Source organism: Pipistrellus hanaki, assembly GCF_964339955.1.
Source record: "Pipistrellus hanaki genome assembly, chromosome: 8".
NCBI lineage: Eukaryota > Metazoa > Chordata > Mammalia > Chiroptera > Vespertilionidae > Pipistrellus > Pipistrellus hanaki.
In genome coordinates this window covers 17,663,615-17,691,020 of record NC_140510.1, presented here as the reverse complement: position 1 = coordinate 17,691,020, position 27,406 = coordinate 17,663,615, and the positions used below count along the sequence as shown (strand labels likewise).

The window sequence follows — 27,406 nt, the reverse complement described above, 5'->3', positions numbered from 1 at the left end:
ACCATAACCATGTGGTATTTGCTAGCAGGTTACTTCTGCCCACTCTTGTACATCACAGGTTTGCCATTCAGATGTACATTCAAATCTGAGACCCTTGACAGACTGTGTGTACAGTATCTTAATAGTAAGACTGAAATGAAGCAGGATGAAAAAAAGCAGTACCTGAGCACTAAGAATTAATGACAGAAATACTACTCACCTGTCTGCTGTGCAGTCTGTAGCAGTGGTTGGTTTAGATGTGAATTGTAATGGACAGAAGGGACTGGGCGGTACTGAGGTTGACTGGAGTGATAGTGGCCTGGAGCACAATAACAGGCTGGCATCTAGGATAAGTATTGAGAGGAAAAAAAAATCAATTTTACTTGCAATAAAATCTTTTAATTTCTTTCAACACCGATCATCTGAAAACTGTTTTTCTTAGCTTTAACTGAATTTTTTTTTTTTTTAAATTTCAAACATATAATATAAATACTTCTACCAATCTGACTTAGTAGATATTAATTTTTTGGGGTCATATTTGTTTCAGATTCTCCTCTCTTTTACAAAACCAAATACTACTGATATGGTTGAAGGATCACTCCAAATTGTCTGGTTGCACATTCCACAAAAAAAGCCATTATCCTATAGTTAGAATATATTATTCCTGTAAATGTTTTAAAATGTCTAATATCGGGGGGGGGTGGGGGGGAATGGTAAGACATGTACACATATAATACCTTAATAAAAAATGAAAAGATAAAAAAAAAAATGCTACCCCCCCAACCCAAAAAACCCCCACAAAATAAAATGTCTAATATATCTCCCTCTATATATCTGTTACCCATGTATAAACTGTTGAGAATATAAAAAAATTACATTATGGTACTCTACTAAATCTTCATGCAACTTATTTTGCAATTAACATTATTTATGAGACTTTTCTTGGTTTAAACATGTACCACTAGCTCATTCAAGTTAAATGTTGAATAACAATCATTATATAAATAAGACACTTTATTCATTTCCACATTAATGCACAGTTGAACTGATCCCATTCCTTAATTTTTCTTATGCAAATTAAAACACCGATACAATTTTATTTGTCAACTAGAGGCTTGGTGCATGAAATTCATGCACGGGGTGTGGGGTGTGGGGTGGAGTCCCTCAGCCAGCCTGGCCTACACCCTCTCGCAATTCGGGACCCCTTGGTGGATCCTGCAGGAAACCCTGAGGGATTGGGCTAAACCAGCAATCGAATATCCCTCTCGCAATCTGGGACCGCTGGCTCCTAACCACTTACTTGTCTGCCTGCCTGATTGCCCCTAACCCCTCTGCCTGCAGGCCTAATTGCCCCTAACCCCTCTGCCTGCCTGCCTGATCACCCCTAACCCTTCTGCCTGCAGGCCTAATTGCCCCTAACCCCTCTGCCTGCTGGTCTGATCGCTCCTAACCTCCTCTGCCTGCCGGCCTGATCGCTCCTAACCTCCTCTGCCTGTTGGCCTGATCACCCCTAACTGCCAATGCCTTGGCCCCTGCCACCGTGACTTTGTCCAGAAAGACCAGACAACCAGAAGATGTCCCATCGACCTGGTCTAATTAGATTATTACCCTTTTATTAGTATAGATTATGCCTTAATAAAGGTGGACAAAATGCCAGTAAGACTAACTTGATTTACTTTTCCTTCCAGAGCTATTTATATCTGCTTTGAATTTCTCTTAAGGTAATCTCATCTAGTTTGAGGTGAAGAATGACCCAGTGATGTAGCAGTATGTGATAGATAACATTTTTCAGTTCATTGGCTCTCTCAGGCTCTGCTCTTCTGACTGGGTTACTATTAAAAGACAGAAACCTATGAAGATCTTCAAGAATGCCCATTTCATTAGGAAACCAGCCAAGTAAAGAATTTTTAGATTGGTTATAAGCCATGAATCCCCAATATTTACTGTCATATTCTTGTGTCTTTTAAAGATTAGACACAATAGAGATGTGATTCCTTAATTTTTCTTAGAGTTATCAGCAATAAATAATATGTCCTGATTTTAGGTCTCATTTATTATTAGACTTTTCAGCATGTATGTATGTGTGTATGTATATACACATTCTATGTAATAAAATAGCAATATGCAAATTAACTCCACCACGCCCACCAGCCAATCAGGAGCGAGTGTGCAAATTAACCCCAAACAAGATGGCTGCGGCCAGGGAGCGAGCAAGAAGCTTGGGTTTCCCCAGCAATGGAGGAAGCCACGCTTTCCGCAAACCCTGGAAGGTCTAGGCCTCCATTCAAGGGTATAAAATTTCAATTATAGAAGATAAGTAAATCCCAATAAAAATGGCGGCAGCCACAGAGCTAGCTGGAGGATTGGCTCTGCTCAAGGCTATAAAGTTTCAATTATAGAAGATAAATAAATCCCAACAAAAGTGGCTGTAGCCACAGAGTGAGCAGGAGGCTTAGCTCGCTCAAGGCTACAAAGTTTCAATTATATAAGATAAATAAATCCCAGATACCAGGGCCTCCTTTTGGGTCGCCAGGGGACAAGGCCAGCCTGCAAACCACCACAGGCCCCTCACTCTGGCTACCCCACACCCCAAGGGAACCCCCACCCTGATCTGGGACACCCTTCAGGGAAAACCAGCTGGCCCCCACCCGTGCACCAGGCCTCTATACTATCTAATAAAAGAGTAATATGCAAATTGACCATCATTCCAACACACAAGATGGATGCCCCCATGTGACCAAAGATCCTGCCCCCATGTGGACACAAGATGGCCTGCAAGGGAGGGCAGATGTGGGCGCAGTCCAGCAGGTTAGGGCAGATGGGAGGAAGCAGGCCTACAAGGGAGGGCAGTTGGAGGCGATCAAACCTGCAGGAGAGGGCAATTGTGGTGGACCCAGGCCTGCAGGAGCGAGCAGTTGGGGGGGAAAAGGTGGGAACAGGCCTGCAGGGGAGGGCAGTTAGGGAAATCAGGCTGGCAAGGGAACAGTTAGGCATCAATCAGGCTGGCAGGGGAGTGGTTATGAGGTGATCAGGCTGGCAGGCTGAAGCAATTAGGAGCAATCAGGAAGGAAGGCTGGCAGGCAGGCGAGCAGTTGGGAGCCAGCAGTCCTAGATTATGAGAGGGATCCTATTAGGATCCGGCCTAAATGGGCAGTTGGACATGCCTCGAAGGGTCCCAGATTGGAAAGGGTGCAGGCTGGGTTAAGAGGCACACCCCCCATGCATGAATTTAGTGCACCAGGTCTCTAGTATATAAATAATGTTTTTTCTTAAATAAAAGACATACTGTTTATAGTAAAAATTATCATTATATTATTGTTTATAATACATATAGTGAGTGGCCAGATTATTATGACTTCTGAATGCATAATAATCTGGCCACTCAGTGTATATCCCATATAATAACAGGCTAATGTGCAAATTGTTCCTTCGACCAGGAGTTCGACCAGCAGGCAGGCCAGCCAACTACTCCTGTCCTCTCCCTCTGGCCCCCACCCATGCACAAATACATGCACTGGGCCTCTAATACATACACACACCCACACAAACTGAGTGGCCAGATTATTATATGTTCAGAGATCATAATTATCTGGCCACTCAGTGTATACATGTAATATATATAACAATGGAGAGAGGGTAAAAAGAATTATATTGCTGCCCAGCTGGTGTCGCTCAGTGATTGAGCATCAACCTATGAACCAGGAGGTCACGGTTCAATTCCTGGTCAGGGCACATGCCCGGTTGTGGGCTCGATCCCCAGCAGGGGACGTGCAGGAGGCAGCTGACCAGTGTTTCTCTCTCATCATTGATGTTGCTCTTTCTAATTAGTACACAAAAACAAGATTCAGATGGCTGTAGATAAGGAATCAACAGACGAAATACAATGAAACACTAAAAGACAAGGCCAGTGTGGCTCAGTGGATTAGAGCAACATCCCCCAAGCAGGTTAAACTTGCAGCATTTATTTGGCCCGTGTTAGCCTTTGAGTTTGACATGCTTCTCTTACAACAAAGTGTGGTGTGTTTGATTACTGGTCAGGGCACATACCCCAGTTGGGGCATGTACAGGGGGCAAATGATTGTTGTTTTTTCTCTCTCCCTCTGCCTCTCTCTAAAGCCAGTAGAAAGCATATACGACTCAGGTGGTGAAAAAAATCCCACCAAAAATGTTCAAATAATACAAAAAGCAGGAAAAGCAGCAGAAATAAAATACAGACAACTGGAAAACGAATAGCAATATAGGATACCTGCATCTAACCATGTCAATATATATAAAAGATAAAAGAACTAGATACTCTAATCAGATTGTGTAAGACATCTAAAACAACAACTATATACTTACTGTATGTAAAAGACACTTTAGGTATAAATCGTGCAAATAAGAGGGTGAAAAAAACTCATTTAAATGTGAATCAAGTGAATGCTGAAGTCACTATATTAAAATCAGATAAAATAGATTTTAAGACAAATAATAGTAATAGAAACAGAAAACCATTTCACAACAAGAGTTAATATATCAGGAAGGCGTAATAAATATGAATTGTTCAATGTAGATTCAAATACTATATAAAGACTGATAGAACTTAAGGGAGAAGTAGAAAACCAACAATCATTTTTGCTAGAACTGTACAAAATTTACATAAGGATGTAGAAGATCTGAAAGACACTATAAACCACAAGACAATATCAATTGATATTTAAAGAATACTAAATGCAGCCCCTGGCCGGTTTGGCTCAGTGGATAGAGCATCAGTCGGTGGATGAATGGGTTGCAGGTTCGATTCTGGTCAAGGGCACGTGCCTTAGGTTGTGGGCTCAATCCCTGATGGGGGGCATATAGGAGGCAGCTGATCGATGGTTCTCTCTCATCATTGATGTTTCTATCCCTCTTCCTCTCCCTTCCTCTCCAAAATCAAAAAAAATATTAAAAAAAAAATGGAAATACTTCTCTTAAAAAAATACTACATGCAGAAACAACAAAACAAAAAGGAAATTAAAAAGGCACCCTATATTTATTAATACTGAAGACTCGGTATTGTTAAGATGGCAGTAACAAGAAACACAAACTGCAGATTCAAGGCAATTTCTATCAAATTCCAATGGGCTCTTTTGCAGAAATGATAAAGCCAACTGTCCAATTTATATGGAATCACAAGGGATCATGATTCCAAACAATTTTGACAAAGAAGAACAAACTTGGAAAATTCACACTTCCTGATTTTAAAACTTCTTACAAGGGTACGGTATAGTAAAACAACATAAAGACAGAAATGTAGACTATTGTAAAAGTCAGAGCCCAGAAATCAGTCCAAATAATTCTGACAAAGAAGAACAAACGTGGAGAACTCACACTTCCTGATTTTAAAACTCCTCACAAAGGTACAGTAATAAATCAGCATAAAGAGAGAAATATAGAACATTGTAAAAGCGGGAGTCTAGAAATCAGCTACATTTAAGGTTAGCTGTTATTTGACAAGGGTATCAGTACTATTCAACCCCCCCCCCCCCCCCAAAAAAAAATCCAGGTTCTTTAACTAATGATCCTGGAACAAATAAATACACACATACAAAAAATGAAGTGGAATCCTTATTTCATACCAATTATAAAACTTACTCAACATTGATAAATCATCTAAATATAGGAGCTAGAACCATTAAAACTCTTAGAAGAAAACATGGATGAATCATGACCTTGTCTGAATTCTGATATGATAAAGGCATGAGTAACAGAATGAAAATATGAATAAAGTTGACTTCATCAAAATAAAAAAAACTTTTGTGCATTAAATACATTATCAAGACAGTAAAGACAATCTATAGAATGAGTGAACATATTTGCAAATAGACATCTGATAATGATCTAATATCTGAAATATATAAAGAACTTTTGCAACTTAACAAAAAGACAAACAATCTGATTAAAAAATAGGCATCATTGCCAAAACCAGTTTTGCTCAGTGGATAGAGAGTCGGCTTGCGGACTGAAGGGTCCCAGGTTCAATTTCAGTCAAGGGCATGTACCTTGATTGCGGGCACATCCCCAGGAGGTGTGTGTAGGCGGCAGCTGATCAATGTTTCTAACTCTCTATCCCTCTCCCTTCCTCTCTGTAAAGCCAATAAAATATATTAGAAAAAAAACAAAAAACAGGCATCATGGAAAATAGTTGGTGGTTCCTCAAAAAGTTAAATACAGAGTTACCATATGAACCAGCAATTCTACTCCTACGTATATACACAAAGAAATGAAATCAGATACCTGAATAAATTCATGTACCTACATTTTATTAATAGCAATATTCACAAAGGCAAAAGGTGGAAACATTCCTCCAAATTAATGGAGAAAAAGGTGAACATGCCCCACACTGGGATCTGGCCCACAACCCAGGCATGTGCCCTGACTGGGAACTGAACTGTGACCTCCTGATTCATGAGTCAATGCTAAACCACTGAGACATGCCAGGTGGGCAAAATGCATTTTACTTACTTATAAAAATGCTTTTTTATATACATATACACACATATATGTATTTTTTTTTTTTTTTTTATTAAACTCAGAGAGGAACAAAGAGAAATAGAGAGATAGAAATAACAATGATGATGAGAGAGAATCATTGATCGGCTGTCCCCCCAACACGATCCCTACTGGAGAACCAGCTTGCAACCAGGGCATGTGCCCTTGACAGGAATTGAACTTATGACCCTTCAATCCGCAGGCTGATGCTCTATCCACTGAGCCAAACCCACTAGCGCTGCATTTTATTTTTATAGTGCATTTACTTTAATGTGTTTTATTTAAGCAAATGATAAAAAACAAACCTGAGTCAGAAGGAAAACTCCAAAATCACATAATTTACTCAACTGTCATGTTGTTATCTAGCACTTGAAAATCAATGATGAAAAGAAAAGAAAATGATGACAAGTTTTGCTTACACATCCTTATAAATGTTTTAAAATTTTTTTATTATCAATTTCAGAGAGGGAGGGAGAGGGAGAGAAATAGAAACATCAAGGATGAGAATCATTGATTGGCTGCCTCTTGCAGCATAGCCCCTAATGGGAATCCAGCCCACATCCCAGGCATGTGCCCTGACTCAAAATTGAACCCTGGCCTCCACACTCAACCATTGAGTCACACCAGCTGGGCTTGCACAAATTCTTTCCCTGTCAAATGACAAATACACTCTAATGTAGCCCTAGCCAGTTTTGCTCCGTGGATAGAGCATCAACCTGAGGACTTAAGGGTCTCGGGTCAAGGGCACATACCTGGGCTGTAGGCTCAATCCCCAGCCTTACTTTAGTGCAGGTAACCAACTGATATTTCTCTCTCATTCTGTCCCTCCCCCTCCCTTTCATTCTCTCTAAAAATCAATGGAAAAATATCCTCAGGTGAGGATTAACAAAAAACAAATGAACAAAAAGACTCTAAGCTAAAAGTTATCTTAAATGAAAGCCCCCACAGAGAGGGAGGTGAAAAAGTGACCTACCTGTGGTGAGGGCTGCTGAATATATCCCTGCTGCTGGAGCACAGGCTGGCTGACAGGGTGACCAGAAGCAGAATAGCCAGCAGTAGGGACGGGCTGTCCAGGTGGCAGTGGGGGAGGAGGAGGGGGAGGAGGAGGAGGAGGTGGTGGTGGCAGTAGTGGTGGTGGAGGAGCCGCTGTCATGATATAACCAGACTGCTGTGGGGACTGAAGAACAACAGTGGACTGGAACATGGTAGCATGAGGATCAGAACCATCTGTAGATGGCTGGCGGGCAAGACTCATGTGGCTAAACTGAGACCCAAGGTTGTCCTGACAAAAAAGGAAAAAGTTAAATCAGTATGCCTTCCCTATACAGATCAAACTTATCAAAGAAAACTACTTCCTGTATTTTAAGATGAGTTGCAATAGTGTATATTATGGAAATCATATATCTTTATCAGACATGACTTAATAAAAGAACAGCTTCAAAAAAAATTAAAACTCCTATGCAGGAAGGAGGAATATTACAATGCCATCACTACAAATTGCTTATAAAATACATATAATGGAAATGCATAACATGCAGAAGAGTAGGGTGTAACATTTCACACACAAGCAATAAAAAAAAACTTATTTAAATAAAGATTAAAAGCACATTAACATAGAAACCCACACCTGAAACTTATATGTTGATGTTGACCAATGTCACTCCAATAAATTTAATAATAATAATAAAAAAAATCGCATTAGGATGTAAAAGTGAAACTGACAGGAATTAAAACTCCAGGTAACTAGTAAGGCACAGTACTAATTATTCTTCACTTTAAATCACTGCCCCTCTTCCTAGTAGGCAAGATTCACTAAAAGCATCTTTGTGTCTCCTATTATACCTAACAAATATACTACCAGAAATTAAATAGAAAATCTATCTACCTTGTCCTTTTTCTAATTTCTCAAAAATAATTTAGCCCTAATTCTATTCTTCTCTAATCTGTTTCAATCTGTTCTTTAAGTCACGTTAAACAAATGAAATCCAAACAACAGTTTCTTACTGCTTTTGCTACTTGGTGAGCAGGCAATGGTGCCCAGCCAAGATAGGGTTGTGATTTATGTTACCCGACAAATGTTACTCTGGCTCAACAATATAAATACCAGTTCTGACTAGATAATATCATCTCTGAAATGAAAACCACGGAGTTAAAGTGGCATTTCTCTGCTCTCAAGGAGCCACAAATTGGCAACAAAATATACCACACCTGCCGAAACCGGTTTGGCTCAGTGGATAGATAGTTGGCCTGTAGACTCAAGGGTCCCTGGTTCGATTCCGGTCAAGGGCATGTACCTTGGTTGCGGGCGCATCCCCAGTGTGTGTGTGTGTGTGGGGGGTCGGGGTGCAAGAGGCAGCTGATTGATGACTCTCTCTCATCGATGTTTCTAACTCTCTATCTCTCTCCCTTTCTCTCTGTAAAAAAAAAAAAATCAATAAAATATATTAAAAAAATATATATATACCACACCTCCATATTTTGCTAAGAGGAAAACTGAAAAAAAGTTAAAAACTTAAAATATTGAGCAATGAAGTTGTCAGATCAAAGTTACATGTCTGTAATTTCTAGAGTCCGCAGTGTTTTTTGTCCCCCCCCCACCCCCCAAGTAAATTAAGACTATAGCAAAGATATGGGATGAAAATGGGAACCTGATTTAATGATTGGAAATACATGGTTTTACTTCTCCCAAATAGCTGCTCTGTTCTCCTAACTCCGTGGTCGGCAAACTGTGGCTCGAGAGCCACCTGCGACTCTTTGGCCCCTTGAGTGTGGCTCTTCCACAAAAGACCACGGCCTGCGTGAGTATATTTTGAAGAAATGGCGTTAGAAGAATAAGTTTAAAAAATTTGGCTCTTAAAAGAAATTTCAATTGTTGTACTGTTGATATTTGGCTCTGTTGACTAATAAGTTTGCCGACCACTGTCCTAACTCAATGCATAATTTCAAAAGGGAAAATATATATCTAAATACACTAGTTGTAATTACCAATATTTTAAAAAGAGATACCATAACTGCACACCACCATTACAGTCATCTTTGCAAAAAGTCAATTTTGTTATTCCAATGATCTGCCATTTTCCAAAACATTTTGAGGCTTTTATGTTATTCCTTTTCATGTTGTCAATCTTTAAAATGCTGGCAAAATTTCATTTTTCAGCCTGGAAGTGATTTTTAAAAATCATTAAGAGCCAAAGCTTGTAAATAAGGTTGCCTCCAGCTCAAAACAAAACTATCCCAAATAAAATAAAACATTTCTAAAAAGTGCAGAGTGATTTTAAGATATAGCTAGTAATTTAACTTGGAAAACATTTTCAAAATGTGATGGGGAAAGAATGTTATTAGGGAGATTCATTTTAAGGGAAGGAAACTGATATTTACTGAATATTTCATGTTAGGCACTATGCAAGAAGTACCGTATATCACTGTTTCATATGATTACTAACTACAGGTCACACAGAAAACACAGCAGTGGTGCAACTGAGCCCTATGTGCGGTATAACTTGGGGGCATACTTGAAATTAAAGGAGGTACCATTACTTTATAGTTACAAACTACATATCTAGAGATCTTCATTAGAAATTTACTCAGGAGGATGTCTCTTGTAGTTTTAAGTTTCAATTCACCCTAGTAACTGGCACTAAGTATACTGGGCCTATGGCTTTGGGGAAAGATCGAAAGCCTATCTCCAGATGAAAGCTGCCATCTCAGGATTGCATTGAGCTACACTGACCTCCATGAGAAAAGCAGTGAAAACATGTTAGGACTAGAAATAATTGTCTACATGAAAATTATTTCATTATGAAAGGAAGGAAAAGATTAGAGATTATGCAAACACTGAAAAGCCAATATAACAAATCTATATAATAAAAGCTTAATGACCGTTACAATGGGATGACTACAACGACTGGTCACTATGATGTGTACTGACCACCAGGGGGCAGATGCTCAAAGCAGGAGCTGCCCCCTGATGGTCAGTGTGCTCCCACAAGGGGAGCGCTGCTCAGCCAGAAGCGGGGCTCATGGCTGGGAAATGCAGCTGCCAAAGTGGAGAGCTTCTCCTGACTCAGCGACAGAAGGCGCAGCGGCCCGGGATGAGTGGGAGTGATGGGGTGCCAGGCATCGGTTCAGGGTTTTCCCTGGCCGCCTGCCGCACTGCTATGTCCCCTGAGGGATCCAGAACTGGGAAAGGGCACAGCAGGGCTGAGGGCCACCCTCTCTCCCAGCCCCAGTGCAAGAATTTTGTGCACCAGGCCTCTAGTATTTTAGAAAAGAAAATTAATTTATTTCTAATACAGGATAGAAACACTTTTCAGTATATATGTATCCCTGACTTTAATCACATTCATGAGCCTTTATCACACATCCATCCACAAAAACAATGAAGGAGTGAACAGAGAAATAGTACCACAGAGTATTGCTGGGTGGGTAAGATTGGCAGGAGGGGATGGGTAATGAGCTGTAGAGTATGGAATAGGCTGTGAAGAGGACTGCAGAAAACAACCAGGCCAAGACAAACAGGTTGGCAAACAACGTTAATGTCAGAATAAAATATAAGAAAAACTGCAAAAAATGGAAAGTCGTATTTGTTTTGGCAATAGCTTTAACTAGATTTATAAAGTCTAGTTAACACAACCTTCAACACAACCACGTAGGAAACAACAAAAACAATGCAAAATGAGGAAACTCTACATAGTAAACATTTTGAGAATTTACCTATGCTTAAATTTAATACACAATTAGAAAGATAACTTTGGCATAAAAAGATTTGATTCACTGAAACAGTTATTTTAAATCCTATTATCTAACCAATACACCCCTGGTTTATGTCAGTCAAAACAAAACCACTTTTCCTTCCTTCCTGATTTGATGAAAGGGCTGCTCTATTTAGTTACATAACACTAAATAATAAAATAAAAACTTAACTTATTTTGTTATCAGACAGTAATTACTTACATAACATCTATGCCAGTTACTGCCTTTATTTGATATGGCACAGTGAGGAACTCTTTTGGGACCGAAGTGCATAAATTAAAATTTTTTTTTAAAGAAAAATGTATTAGAGGTACCATTAAGAACAACAGCCTAAAGAAACAACACACACATACATACAAGAACATGCAGACACACAAACACATCTCTTTTATATACAGAAGAGAAATATATTTTTCTTGCAACTAAAAATTTTTATTAAAATCTGAGAAACTTGCCCTGGCTAGAGTGGCTCAGTGGTAGAGGGTTGGCCTGCGCACCGGAGTCTCTGGTTCAATTCCTGGTCAAGGGCACATACCTGGGTGGCAGATTTGTTCCCCAGACCCGTTGTTTTGAGGGAGGCAACCAATCGCTCTTTCTCTCTCTTCCCCCCAACCCCTCTCTCTAAAAATCAATGGAAAAAATATCCTTGGGTGAGGATTAACAAAACAAACAAACAAACAAGCTGAGAAAACTAGTTCTTGCAATTTTTTTTCACTAATGGTACACGCCTACATTTCAGGGAAAAAGAGATTCCAAAAGGCACTCAATAAACAGGTGTTTGAAAAAAAAAAAAAATTTAATCACTCTTAAATTTTATGGAATATTGCTGGCCATTTATAAGCTAACATTGACATCTGATTTAGATTTCCAATATTATATTTACATAGTTTTTTACAAAGGGGGTAATATACATATTGGCTTAAAAGTTATTATAATCATAATCCATTTTATTTGTGGGCAATCAGACTAAAGTGAGTTAAGTGACCTGTACTGTCATGTTAGCAAGCAATGGAGGAACCCAGGCAATTTTACCTAATAAAAACTCTTACTTTTGGTCAAAATGTATATATATATCAATCTCCCTCTGGAATATTTCCAAAGAGAATACTTTCAAATTGCAAAATAAACCAATGGTATTAGGGGATAATCTAAAAAAGAAGAAATTTTTATGACAATTAAGATGCATAAATGAGTTGCATTTTTACAGTATTAATGCAAGAGTTTCTAAAAATATGAAAGGCTTATATTAGTTTAGAACCTTTCAAGGAAATCTAGAATTAAAGTACTAGAAAAGGTAAAAGCTGAAAAATCTTGAAGTACCTACTGTTTCTTCACTAACTTCTCAACTAGAAATGAGCAAGCTTCCTCATGGATGACAGCACCTAACACATTAAGTGAGGTGTAGTAGCTTTAGAAGTTCCAGGGTATTAAACGTGATGTTAAGGGAGACAATCATTAAGATATAACTTTCTTCCAGACAACTTGACCTACTATGCAGGTGTTAGATGAAATACAAACTTTAGCCTGCTCTGTGATAAATGAAAGAGTACTACGAGCACCAAGGGTATGTATTAATGTCTACCAGATTGTCAAGTGGTAATGAGAAAAATGTGGGTTGAGAAAAACTGGCCAATCAAAGTAAAAAAAGATATTTAATGTCTTTATTATTATTATTATTGTTTTTTAGAGAAAGGAAGGGACAGGGATAGAAACAGGTTGTACTCATGAGAACGTAGAATTAGTCGCAGCTAAGCATGGTGCAGTGCATATCCCCACCAAACTCTGGTGCAACTCATACCCCCACCAAACTCTTTCCATACCCCTGGGGGTACGCGTACCATACTTTGGGAAACACTGCTCTAAGGGAACAGAGCCTGCAACCTGGGCATGTGCCCTGACCAGTTATTGAACTAGTGACCTCTTGGTTCCTGGGTTGAGCCCCAACCACTGAACCACACCAGCTGGGCATTTCCCCCCTTAAATATATTTTTATTGATTTCATAGAGGAAGGGAAAAGGAGAGATAGATAGAAACATCAATGGTGAGAGAGAATCACTGATCAGCTGCCTCCTGCACGTTCCCCAATGGGGACCGGATTTGCAACCCAGGCATGTGCCCTGACCTGATGGGCGTTAAACTGTGACCTCCTGGTTCCTAAATTAATGCTCAACTGAGCCAGGCTCGATGGGCCAAAATAAAATTTTGATACCACTTAGGAAAAAAAAGCCTTAGCACCTCCTTTTCCTATTTAAAATGTTAACTGGCTGCCAAACAGCATCCACTTAAAGTGATTGGTTACAAGAAATGTAGCCCATCTGCAGGCTTTGGAAATCACCGCATTCTTTTGTGTGGTTATTTGAAATTCTGTTGATGATTATCTAGTGTGCAAAAGATAGTTACTGAGTGTCATCTGTTCATCCATTCTCTATTTTTATAACTGATGATGAATTATGAAGAATGTCAGGAAAAAGAGCCATGAAAAATTGATGCATACCCTAAGATTTCAAATTATAGTCCAATAAGAAATTTATTTCTAAAGTAAATGGTCTACTACATCTTCACTTACAATAGTTTCATAACTAAATCGAACTTATATGTTATAAACAACTTTTTTTTTATTGTCTTATGTTTTACATATGTCTTCAAAGTTATTTTTAAGAGGTACATAACCATAAGTAAATCCTTAGAATTTTTTGAAGTTACCAGACTAACATTATTTTAACTGAATTAAATAAAATGAAAATCAGTCCTATAAAATTCCTAGTGAAAAACACAGTGCTACAAAAAACACCACATGATAGCAAAATGAAAGAAAAACACTTTAGGATCAAATTGAATTAAGCTCAAGCAGAGAAGAATAGGAAGGGAGTTTTAGGTTGTTTAATATGTAACTGGGTATACATAATCAAACAGGGTTGGGAAGTAAATATGAGTCTTTTTGGAAATAGTTTCAGGCAATCTCCTCTATATATATGAATTCATATTTATATCTTAGGAATGCATCAAAAACCTTGATGTCCATTTACTTTAGATAAACTGCCTTGCCCAGTATTGGGAGTGTTAATTGCCAGAAGAACAATTATTTTCAGCACTTCAAACTATTTGATAAATTTATCAAATGGCTTGTACATTCTTCATCCCTACATACAAATGATATAATTTGTGAGCAAAGCTAATGAAAATTCTCTACTTCAAGTTTATCACCATACTTCTTTCACAAGAAATTACTCTGCATTTTCTCATTAGTGAAATTTTTAGTATAGAACTTGAACAACTCAACTCAGTTTCTTCAAACTACTGATCTGTTGAATTTTAAAACACACTGTCATCACTGGGATAATGAACAATCCTAGTTTTATTTTTATACCTCTTGTCCTTTTCTTCCTGTTGTGAAATAGGGAAAAAATACTCACCAGAGGCTCATAAGATACAAAATTCCCTTTTCCCGCATATATATTCTGTATTTATTAGCTGAAAAGCCCTTGAAGTTAACCTCTCTCTTCCTATAAGCAGTGAGTGGGACATCACTGGTGGAGAATATTAAAGTTCTAAGAGATACTTACATGGGCTATCTCAATTATAATTAGTGAATTTAGTCCCAAATATGCAAAGGCGGGTGAACTTAGCATTAGGTAATCGTGGATATGTGCACCTGTGAGAAAATGTGATTAGCTGGTTGTTGTTGAGGTGGTGGGGGTGGCAGAGGTGGCTGTGCAGGTCCAGGCACTTGGGTTCTAATGGGCTGCTGAGTCATAGGAGGATTATACACAACTGGACTCCCATCTGGGTTTATGAAGGGCTGACCTAAAAAATTTAAAGAGAAGGGGAAAAAATTCATTTACAGCAGAGTTTGAAAATAGGTCATTCTAGTAACAATTTACAGTACATGTCTACAATCCTTAGTCACAATTTCAAAGCCTTAAGTTTTTTAAAACCAAAAGACTTTTCTAGCTTAGGAGGCAAAGCCTGACCTTATATGGAGCTATTAATAGTCTTTATTTTTCCCACTTAAATATACCAAAGTTTCTGCAGTGTTTTACTGTAAGGCTGCTTCTTCAAAATTTACTCAAGTATATTTTATAATACACATTATTTTCTGAAAGCCTCTGGCTTCTGAATACATCTTGCTCTAGAGTTTAGTTACAAGATTGTGGTGCTTTAGTGCTGCAATACATTTCAGTTTTAAGAACAAAATGCTTGACTTTGGGATACTAGAACATTATTAATTAGCCTTGATCAGGTGGTGGGAAATAGCTAATTTACAGACCACTTTGTGTATATTTAACTAATAAAATTAAAACTGAATAAAAATTTAAATGGTAGACAGCTTTGAATTTTAAACATATACTTGATGGCAGTATCTTTATTTTGTAGTTTCTAACTTGTTAAAAATGGTAAATAATTTTTAAATTCTAAATTATTTTCTAAAATAATTGTTTTTAATTTCAGTGAGATTTATTGATAGTTAAGAGAAAACAAGAGAGCTTTAATATGGATTCTAAGGCTTGTTTTCAGTGCTTACTAATTATCAGAGGGATATATTAAGTTAGTGAGTAAATTTTATTCTTTCTCTACACACATTCTAAACAACTTTTTCTAATATTTTTATTGTAGGAAAATAACCAACAAATAGATATAAAAAAGAAAATAAATCTCCCATAATATTATCGTTAACTATTTGGATACCTTCTTCCAGATTTTTTTCAAAACACATATAGATTCCAAGATTAGTATTTTTCCTCACTATACATTAGATTATTTTATTTTTTAAAAAGACTATGTGAAATAATTGACACTGACTATGATACCCATCTAATATGGGAATAATACAGAAGAAAATAAGAGAAGTTTGAATAAAAGCTTTTTACATTGCCTTCAAGACATAATTTCTTCTATGATAAATCCCTATTTTTTAAAAACCTATGACACATAATATTTGGAAGAGAAGAATCCACTGTGCCATTGCTAAAGTGGGAAAAGTCCTCCAAAGTCAAATTATTTTTATCAGTTAGTTTCCGGACAATTTATGTGCTGGTTATAAATAACTAAAAACAAGTCATGCTGGATATTTGCTGACTGTTCATTTTGAAAATATTATGCAAAGAAATCACTTCTAAACTCATTTAAAATGAAGAATACAATTTAATTTCAGATTGACTAGTTCCTTACTCTATTATTCTCTACTCAATAGAATCAATCAGGTTACCAAAAATATATTAACTGATATGTTTTGAATGAAAAAGACTACGGGATAGTGAAATATTAAATCATCTTATATCCTGCACCAGGAAATAGGAAATTTAATGATATAATAAATCCGAAGGCTAAGAAGATAACTGTTATTAAGCAAAACCCGAATTATTTATGTTAATTCAATTCTTGAATAGGAATGGATGTTTGAATACTTTTATCTTAAAAAAAGGAAAAAAAAATACAAATGAAATCTGAAAGCAATGAATTCAAAGCTATGGATTTCTCTCAGCGAGAGAGAACAAAAGGAACAAAAGGAACACTCTGCGACCCTGACACTCTCACCTGCATCTACCTTGCTTGCTACTACCATCTTGATGTGACTACATCAGCTAAGACTGTCAATTTTTAAGGAAGGTTATCAAATGCTGTAGGTTTTCATTATTTTACCAAATAAGTGAGCTATGCTGTTTTGAAGAGAGATTAAGACTTCTTGTTATCTTTTAAAAGATCAAACTTTTTCTACATAAGCCATTTTTGACAATGGACATAATGAATTGTATTATAACTGCATCTCTCAGAGGTTGTTTCCTTATCTGTAAATGAGAATTTAACTTACCAACAGGGATGTTATAAGGATTATAAATAATGTATTTAAAGCAGTATATGACACACATTAAATGCTCAGTATATGCAAATCAGTTTCTAATTGTAAAGAATGTTTGGTCAATATTAATTCAGTGACTACCTATTTTCTTTTACTAATAAGATCTCCTTTAGCTTTTCCTCAGCAGAAAACAATGAGCATATTTCAAAGTACAATTACTTACATGTTCTTTCCACCTCATTCTAACTTTCTTCTTCATGAAATGCATACTATTTTCCCAGAATAAAGCTTTAATGCAATAAAACTCCATCTATCAAAAGTTAATCAAATAAAGCTCTTTCAAAGGTGTTTGTCTCATTTCTAGGAAATGAGTTGTTTTTAGTTACAGTTAGGCCATTATTTGGCATAAAAGATGATATCATACCAAGAAACATACTTTCTGATATAAATATGACCTTTAACATATTTCTAGCAAAAGTGTGTTTATTAAAGGAAAAATTTTATTCTAGGAAAAGTGCTAATTACGTATGAGAAATAAATAGCTAACAACACATTTACAGATATTAGATTTAACATGTACTCTTTAATTTTCAGGTAACTCCTGATATCTCAATTGAAATAAACACCTTTTTTTGGGATACCAACCTGTTTGTGGGTTGATCAGAATACTGCCAGGTGGTATGCCTGCCGCTTCCAAGGGAAGCAAAAAGAAGCTAGTGCTAGGAGATGCGACTTGCCCATTCAGGCCACCATCAAAGGAAAGAGAACTATGAGTGCTGACAGTTGGATAGACGACAGGTGCGCCATGAGAAGACTGGCTGAGAGCTGTACCTGGAAGAGGCTGCTGGATGTGAGAAAGAGAGCCCGTAGATGACCCTACACTACCAGAAGACTCAGAACCTAGGGAGGAGTAATGAAAAATATGGATTTTTTAAACCTCATACAAAAAATGCATGTTTTAAATATGTAACAGTAAAATTCACATTGCATAACATGTAGTTACCACATAAAGGCATTGATTACTTTTGATTTACTGAATAATTTTGCTTTCCCTCCCCACAATAAACAAGTTTAATATGGCAAACTGATCACTCAACTTGTTAAAGACATGGCTAAAGCATGCAACCAGCATGTTTATAATAACACCAGCTACAGTTACAAAAAGCACATTATCCAAAACAACAAAGTTTTATACATTTTACCTTTCAAATTAACATCTAGAAATATACAGATTATAATTTTCCCACAGGGAAAAGAACTTAGCACAGCCAAATGCCCAAAGCCTCTTATATCAGAAACACCTTATCTATAAGAACACAGGGAGATTAGGAGTAGTGTAGGAATTAAAAAAAAAAAAAAAAAAAAAAAAAAAAAGATAAATTCTCTAGCAAGAGAAACACTTGTCAAGTTTCATTAAGACTCATTTTCAGCTCATAATTATAGCATTTTCCTATAATGTAAAGTCATCTCTCAATTTTTTAATCATATCAAGGGGCAAAGATAGCAATAAAAAATCCAATTACTTATATTAGCATTAGCTAAAATTTATTTCTCACTGTACTTTTAAAAATAATTTGATAATTTATTTTTAACTGCTTTTATGCCTGCAGTTGATTTCACTTTTTATGACAATGAGAAAGAAAATGTCACTTACTTTCAGTATAATAGCTAAAGGTGAATAAATAAGAAAGATTTTGATAATGTAAACTGTTACTCTGGGATGGAGAATTAATCTTTAATAAATAAAATAAACAAATACAGACTTTCTCTGAAAGACAACTTCTATTTTAAGTTGTGCTAAAATGACTATTGACCAGAACTATATAAAATATATATTTTTTCTATTGGTTTAAATAATATTTCTTTTTATCTCTAAAAATAACACAGATAATAAATAGTACATGTTCTTAAAATGTTTTAATTTGGTAGTGTCTGAATGATGACCTCATGTTACATGAGTAGTTTTTCTGTTATGAAGACTTTATGGGCATTTTTCAAATAAATGTATATTTGGTACATTGCATATTTCTTATATTCATCAAGCTTACCTATTTTTAGCAATATTCTATCATATGTACCAGGACATTTTTACTAGTGATAGCTACAATATAAGTTAAAAATGTGACAAGTGCAATCTGCAAGCCTTAATATTTAAAGCATTGACTAGAGTCAGGGATTAAAAAAATACTATCACTTTTAAATACACACCTCTCCCTTCAATTGCTATCGGTACAAAAGCAATTGTTTAGGTTGACCCAAATAGGCTAACGAGAGGGAGCAACTTCTGCTGATGTTCATGCTCATTTTGGGATCAAAATAAGGATCTAAAAGGATCCTGAGAGCTTTCTTCGTATTGAAGCCAGTTTGTGAAATTGAAAAGAGAAAATGTTATGAGCCTAAATGTTGTGTGCTCTAAATGCAAAGAAGCTAAAAGAATGAGGATGTTATTAAAATCTCCACTCATTCATGACAATTACATTGTATTATTTTTCTTTAGTTTTAAGTTTCTCAAAAACTTCTCAGTAATTTTATTCATTTTTGAGTGTCAAATGAAGAACTTATTATAAGAAATCCAAACAGTAATTGATATTAGGTGAAAATGCAATCACTGTTAGATAATACTATGCGAGAAACCATCCTCTTCCAACTATAAGCACTGAAGAATTTCCAACCACCTCTGGGTACTCAAACAAGAGATGACATTTCATTGAACCAAAATGATTAAGTTTATGTCACAATAGAGAATGAACCTTAATGTCAATAAACATTATCTTTTAAGTTCTTTGAAAGGGCTCAATGCACTGCTGATAGGAATTTTATATTTTAGGATAGTTATATAAATTGTATGAAACATAAAGAACTCAAGACAACATTAGGGAAACTGATGTTTTGAATGCACAGTTCTAGACAGATATTTATACCTGCTTTTGAAAGCCTACTTATGCTTTTGCTGCTTCCAGAACTATCACCCCTTGTCAGGACAGAAATTCCACTGAAGCTGCTGGCTTTGGTTACAGCGGGCTTAAAGTTGCGGAGAGAGCTGTCTGAATCTGTGCTGCTCCAGGGCCGTGGCTCAGAGTACTTCAGCTCATTCTCGGTGCTGCTTTGATGGCTATTTGTTGATCTCCCTGAAGCATCTTTATTAACTCTGTGATTAAGAAATAAAACTTTGAAAAGCGAATAGAGACAAAAACGAAAAGAAAAAATGCTTTAATTTTTCAATACTCTATGAAAGCATGCTTACAATACCTAAATATCTGGCGTCTCTGCTGGGTACTACTGGCATCCTCATCTTGGATTCTGTTGGCATTTTAATAAGACATTTTTATTTCTAATAGCATCAGTCAGATTGTTACCAAAATAAATGTTCAAAAATTTCCTTACCTTTTGTCAATAATATAATTCTCTTGGGAACACAGGGACTATAAAAAAGAATAGATATATAAAGTTGAGCTTTTTCCAAATACAATGCCATCTCTAAACCAATGATGACAACAAAAGTCACACGTAATAGTATTTAAAAAATATCCCTAATTGCCCCCCCCCCCCCCAATCCACATGGTGATAAACGTACACAAATAGATGATACTGGATTTTATTGGCTTGGTAACACAATGCTTGAAGCCATTCATTTTTACGGTACAAATTAATTTGAAATTAAAATATTCTCTTCCAAATAAATGAACCCATTATTATTATACTAGTGGCCCAGTGCACAAAATTCATGCACATTAGAAGGGAATTAATTAGAGAAAATATTTTAATATTGCTATTTGCCCTTTCTCTATAATAGAAGTGTCAGAAATGAAAGAAAATTAGTAAAATGTATATGAAAATCTTCCTCCTGTCAGAATCTGGGGCTTGCCACGGGACCCAGAGTCAAGTTCCTGCCCACCTGCACATGCCTCGAAATTGAGTGAGACCCAGATCAGGCCAGCCCACCCCCATCAAGCCTTCTTGCAGGGTGGAGGCGGGGGGGGGGGGGGGGGCGGGAGCATGCAGCCTCAGGTCCCCTGTCAAATTTTGCTGGGGCAGGGGTGTAGCCTCAGGCCCCTGGTTCACTGCTAGGGCAGAGGGTGCAGCCTGAGGTCCCCCATCAAGCCTGGATGGGCAGGAGTTGCGGTCTGGGCCGTGGGGGGGGGGGGGGGGGGAGGGAAAGGAGGAGGGGGACAGTGTGCCTTGAGGTCCCTAGTCAAGCCCCTCCGGGTGGGGGGGCAGGCCTGAGTTCCCCTGTCTAGCCCATTGCCACGCAGCCTCAGGTCCCTGCTGATCATTTGTTTGGGGAATCCTGCCTCTGCTGTGGGTGCAGCCATCTTGTGATGGCATGAGGGTCAATTTGCATATTACCACTATATGATATAGGATTATTATATGAGAGGATATTCAAGGTATACACCAGTCAGTAGATTCCACTTCATTCATTAACCAAATACTTTGATTACTTGTACTTTACCCTTCAGGTGAAGCTTAACTCTCTCATTCCTCAGCTATGGCTTTTGCTGCAGCAGTGAACAAGCAGCTATGCCTCAACACAGCTTTTCTCATGCTCAGGCAACCATTATTTTTGTTTGTATTATTACAACAATCTTCTAACAAGTTTTTCAGTCACCAGGCCCAGACCGGTTTGGCTCAATGGATAGAGTGTCGGCTTGGGGACTGAAGGGTCCTGGGTTCGATTCCGGTCAAGGGCATGTACCTTGGTTGCGGGCATATACCCAGTAGGGGGTGTGCAAGAGGCAGCTGATCGATGACTCTCATCGATGTTTCTAACTCTCTATCTCTCTCCCTTCCTTTCTGTACAAAATCAATGAAAAAAAAAAAAAAAAGTTTTTCAGCCACCAGAAGTCACTAAACTATGGTCAGACTTGTTTTGCAAATAAAATTTTATTGAAACTCCTTCTGTGCTTTCAAATTAAAAAGACTGATTTCAATTGATGCAATATAGACTATATAATTTAAAAAAGTCTAAAATATTTATGATCTGGCCCTTTATAAGAAAAAGTTTGCTCTCTGCTCTAGGTAAAAACCCACCTATCTGAACTAGTTTTTAGGATCATATGCCCTCTGCTTATTTGTCCAATCTAAACTTTCCTCATTTCCTGTGTCACTTAGCTAAAATCCAAGTATTCTGAATCTTTCAAATCCTCATTGTCAAATTGTCCTTCATCACTGGGCCTCTGCAAATACCTTCTACTTGGAACACTTTAGTCCTTCAGGTCTCCTCTTGGAAGCTAACTCTCTCTCATTCCTCAGCTATGGTATGTGGTGCTTCTATGCGGAGTCCTTATTTTACCTTTATGCCTCTACACAAATCATACCACACTGCCATTGTCTGGCTACTCATCAAGGATAAAGACCATGTATTGCTTATAAACTAGAAAAAAATATATCTCATTTAGGCTGAGTTCTGAAGACCTTGGTTGAAATCCCAATTCTGTCATTTTATAGCTGTATGATCTTTGGCTATTTTACTTAGTCTCCTGGAGCCTCAATTTCTTTACCTATAAAACAAAAGTAATGATACTATCTACCATATAAAAGCTGTTTTGGGGAAAAAATTATTGTAGTAACTATCCATGGGTATGCTCTACTATGCCCTGCATAGCACCTACTCTGGGTGCTCAAAAATATTTGTTGAATAAATATTGTAAATTCTTAATGGTCTAGATGTTAATGTTATGTACTCTTTGTTTTTTGAATATAGAGGAGATTTCCATCTCTGGCAATGTTAACACAAACTATACATGTTCATTATATCCTTGAATAGTAAATAGTACCACACAAAACAGATGCATAACAGATATTGGTAAAACCCAACCACCGATTATCTTATAGAGTATCTGCATAAACTAACTAGCCACTTAAAAAGATGTCTTTCATATAACCAATTAAAAATTGGAAAACGAATATTAATTTAAAAAATCAATTAGCTTTATTAAAATAAGTTATTCTAAAGATCTCAAACCTGGAAGAAAAAAATATTATAAAAACAACTAAGGGGCCCAGTGCACAAATTTATGCAACTTGAAAGGAACTGTAAGCCTTAAGGCTGCAGTGGGGAAGGGGGTGGGTCTCAGCTCATCCTCTGTGCCCGAGCCTGGCCCCTCCTGCAGCACCCCCTGGTCCCATCTGCTGGCAGCCCCACTCCCACCGCTCCTCCCAAGCACTGAGCGCTGGTGCTGCTCGCACACACTGATGGCACAGAACAATTGGGGCTGGTGACATCAATGGATGTGAGCAGCAGCCTCTGCCCCAATCGCCCTGCAGGAGTGGGGGGGGTGGGGGGGGGGTGGGGGGAATGGGGGAACCCTCAGGGGTGATCGGGGCAGGCAGCCACGGCTTGCACAATTGATTGGGCTCATCATCAGGTGCCAGCGCTGGCTGTGGGAGTGAGCAGGGCTGATGCTGGCAGTGGTTACAAGTGGTGGCTCTGACACTGGCAGCAGGTGCAAGTTGGGCTGTCACCCACAGTGGTTTGAGAGGCGGCTGCTGGCCCTGATTGAACCTCAGGAGCAGGGGGAGGTGTAGAAGCCCTGAGGAGCAATTGGGGCCGGCAGCCATCACTTGCACCTGCTGACCTTGCTGAGTGATAGTGGCCAGTGCTGAGCACCAGCTGTGGGTGTGAATGGCAGCTCTGGTATCGGCAGTGGGTGTGAGCAGGGCTGGCACCAGCGGGAGCAAACAATTTTCAGTAACCACCAGAGGCTTGCCTGGATGACAGCGACCGGCATGCCACCTTGGTCTGGTGCACCCACTCACTTATTCCACCATCCCACCGCAGCCTATGCCCACCATGTTCCATGCACGCCCTCTAGGGGTCAGCGCATGTCACGGTGACTGGTTGTTTGGTTATTCCACCATTTGGTCTATTTGCATTTTAGGGGTATATATACACATACACTAGAGGCCCAATACAAGAAATTCATGCTTGGGGGGGCCCTCAGCCCGGTCTAGACCCTCTCCAATTTAGAACCCCTTGAGGAATGTCCAACCGCTGGTTTATTGGGCCTAAACTGGCAGTTGGACATCCCTCTCGCAATCTGGGATCACTGGCTCCTAACCGCTCATCTGCCTGCCTGCCTGATCGCCACTAACAGCCTCTGTCTGCTGGTGTGATCACCCCTAAACACTCCCTTGCTGGCCTGATCATTCCCTAACCACTCCTCTACTATCCTGATCACCCCCTAACTGCCCTCCCCTGTCATATTGATTGCCCTCTAATTGCCCTCCCCTGCCCACCTGATCACTACTTCCTAACTGCTCTCCCCTGCCAGCCTGATCACCCCTAACTTCTTCACCTGCTGATCTGATCACCCCTAACCACCTCTGCTTCAATCCCCACCACCATGGCTTTCTCCAGAAGACATACAGTCTAATTAGCATATGACCCTTTTATTAGTATAGACTAGTGGCCTGGTGCACAAATCCATGCACTGGTGCGGTCCCTCAGCCTGGTGTGTGCTCTCTCATAACTTGGGACCCCTAGGGAAATGTTGGACTGCAGGTACCGGTTGTCCAACAACCTCCAAGAGATATAGTAGTGTGCAAAGTGGTAGGCAGCCGGGGAAGAGCCCGAGCCCAGCGTTGCATCGTTGCATCGTTCCATCGTTCCAGCTCATCCTGGCCCCACTACGCCTGCAGATGCTGCAGCTCAGCAGCACTGCCGCGAAGGTGGGAGATGCACTGCTGCAGCTGTACTACTAGCTGTGAACTTGGCTAGCTGAGCAGCACTCCCACTGTGGGAGCACTGACCACCAGGCCACAGCTCCTGCATTGAGTATCTGTCCCCTGGTGGTCAGTGTGCATCATAGCAACCAGTCAACTGGTTATTCAGTTGACGGGTCATAATGGTTGCTTAGACTTTTATATATATAGATATACTCAGTTCAGAATATTAGTCCCGTAGTTGATCTGCTATTAACTTTTGAAAAATTTATGTAACAGCTACAATATAGTATTTTATATACTATTAAGTTATTAAAATGAATAAAATTGAATATTTCTAAAAGGTAACTTGGTATGTAACAGATGTGGTTAAAATGTAATCAGCAGATTAAGGGAGGAGTAAACCTCTATAATACAATTAGTATATATTCTAACATGAAGAACTAAATAGAATACATACATCTTGGGAAAATATACGGTCTCTAGCTCTCTGGTACTCTTCTTCTCTTTCTTCTATAGATTTGCTTCTTCTGTCATCTTTCAAACGTATTCTTATCTAAAGAAAAGAGAACAAATAATTCTTGGGAAAATAATCTGCTGGTGTAAGTCCTGCACATATAAAAAATGTTCTAATTGTGTTAAATTACCTGGTTATCATCTTTGTCAAAGCTAGAGTTATCTCTCTTAAGGATATATCGTTTCTGAAAGTCTTCACCTTTATCATCCTTAATATGTTCATTAAATTTCTGATCAGGTCTAAAAAAACAAAAACAAGGATACAAAAAAGATAATATACAAAATTTACAGAAAGGGTGACTATAACATTTAATGAAAAGCAACAGAAGTAATAAAAGTTACCACTATTAATAGATAAATATGTTATTTCATTAACTCCTCATAATTATCTTGAGAAAATATTAACTATCCCATGTTATTTGTGAAAGGCCATATGAAATACAGTGAGGGCTCTGGACTAAGACTGCTTGGGTTCAAATATTTAGCTTTACAATTTAGTTGCTTTGGGACTTACACAAGTTACTTAACTTTTATATTCCTTAGTTTCCTCATTTGTAAATGGGAATTATGAAGTCTACCTACTTTATAGAGTTATTCTGAACATGAATAAACAACACTTAAAACAGTAAAAACCCACTAGAAGTTTGTTATTATTATAAATATTACTTAGAAGTCAGGTTCAAATGACTTAAGTAACCATCCAAGTTCAAAAGGCAAGACAATGACTGAGCCCTAGTTGGAGCCTGCTATGTAAGATCCAAAGACCGTATGTCCTCTTTGCATTGCCTCTTCTTAATCTAAGAAAAAGTTGTAGGACAAAATAAAAGGATACAGTATCATGTTACACTTCTATAGTACCAGGTTTGGTCTTATATAATTGAAAGTAATAAAATATTTGTGGTTGCCTGACCAGTGTGGCTCAGTGGTTGAGTGTTGACCTATGAACCGGAAGGTCCCAGTCAGGCACATGCCGAGGTTGATGGCTCAATTCCCAGTAGGGGGCATGTAGGAGGCAGCTGATCCATGATTCTCTCTCATCGTTGATGTTTCTCTCTCCCTTCCTTCCTCTGAAATCAATAAAACAAATTTTTAAAAATATACTAAAAAAGTGAAACAGAGAGCAGATCGCCACGTAAAATTATATACAGAATTAAAGAGAAAAATAGAGGGTAAAAACAGTTTCATGAACAAACTAATAAGAAAAAGATTGCTTTTTTTTAATGAGTTTGAAAGATTGTCTATGTCACATGTGTCAAACACAAGGCCCGCGGGCCAAATCCAGCCCACCAGGCCTTGCAATGTGGCCCGCACCGCGCTGTCATCACTGCACTCCGCTGTCAGTTTATGACATTGTCAGTTTATGACTGTTCAGTAAACCATTCGGCCCGCGATTCAGGCTGGATTTTAGATTTTGGCCCCTTCTCTGATTGAGTTCGACACCCCTAGTCTATGTAGTTCTGACAATGCAGTATGTTGTTATTTCTGTTACATAATTGCCCAGTTTACTTATAATTATTTTTGTAGCTAATTAAAGTCACATTTTCTTATTCAAGGAATTTGTACTTGGGTGAGAGACTGTCATTCCAAAGTGAACTATAAGATTTAACCAACGGCCTGGCAACTTTTCTAAGAGCAGCTGGATCCCCACACCAAATAGCATTAGCAGGCATTTCAGCTAACCTTAAGACTGTCTTACCTCTTTTTTTTTTTTAATAGATGCCTGAATTTATTGCCCTGCAATCGCCAACTTCCCGCTCCATTGAGACACCCCAGTGGACACCGGGTTGTTGACATCCACAACACCACTGGTTCAAGGCTGGAGCGGGTAATCTGCCTATGAGGAAAAGGTAAGTTTGTTTTTATTCAATGTGGAGTAGATCTCTAAGGTTTTCTGATTTATAACCTTCATATTGCAGAAGATACAAGAATACAGTGCAACTTCAGTGATTCAAATGTCTAGTTATAATTATGCTACTGATCTATTCTTTTTTTAGTATATCACAAACATCTGTGTTTAGCTAAACTTCTGAAAACCTTGATGAAGAAAACCCTAAAGCTTTCTGACATCATTCATGGCATTCAAATAACTGAAGTTACACTGTACTGAAAACCTTAGAGAGTCACCAGTCGAAATGTTAGTCGAAGTGCCTGCTAATGTGCATGTGATTGGGTATCCAGCTGTTCTGA

At 38.2% G+C, this 27,406-nt stretch overlaps 1 protein-coding gene across 1 annotated transcript in view; it reads right to left on the bottom strand.

Moving 5' to 3' along the window:
• The window catches only part of R3HDM1 (R3H domain containing 1), a 100,272-nt gene that overhangs the window by 45,055 nt on the left and 27,811 nt on the right, over positions 1 to 27,406 (bottom strand). Inside the window, 9 exon segments of the mRNA XM_084892251.1 lie at positions 200 to 323; positions 7,463 to 7,771; positions 14,894 to 15,045; positions 17,684 to 17,938; positions 19,960 to 20,186; positions 20,288 to 20,338; positions 20,423 to 20,460; positions 25,164 to 25,259; positions 25,351 to 25,459. Coding sequence (XP_084748377.1) covers positions 200 to 323; positions 7,463 to 7,771; positions 14,894 to 15,045; positions 17,684 to 17,938; positions 19,960 to 20,186; positions 20,288 to 20,338; positions 20,423 to 20,460; positions 25,164 to 25,259; positions 25,351 to 25,459 — 1,361 coding nt within the window.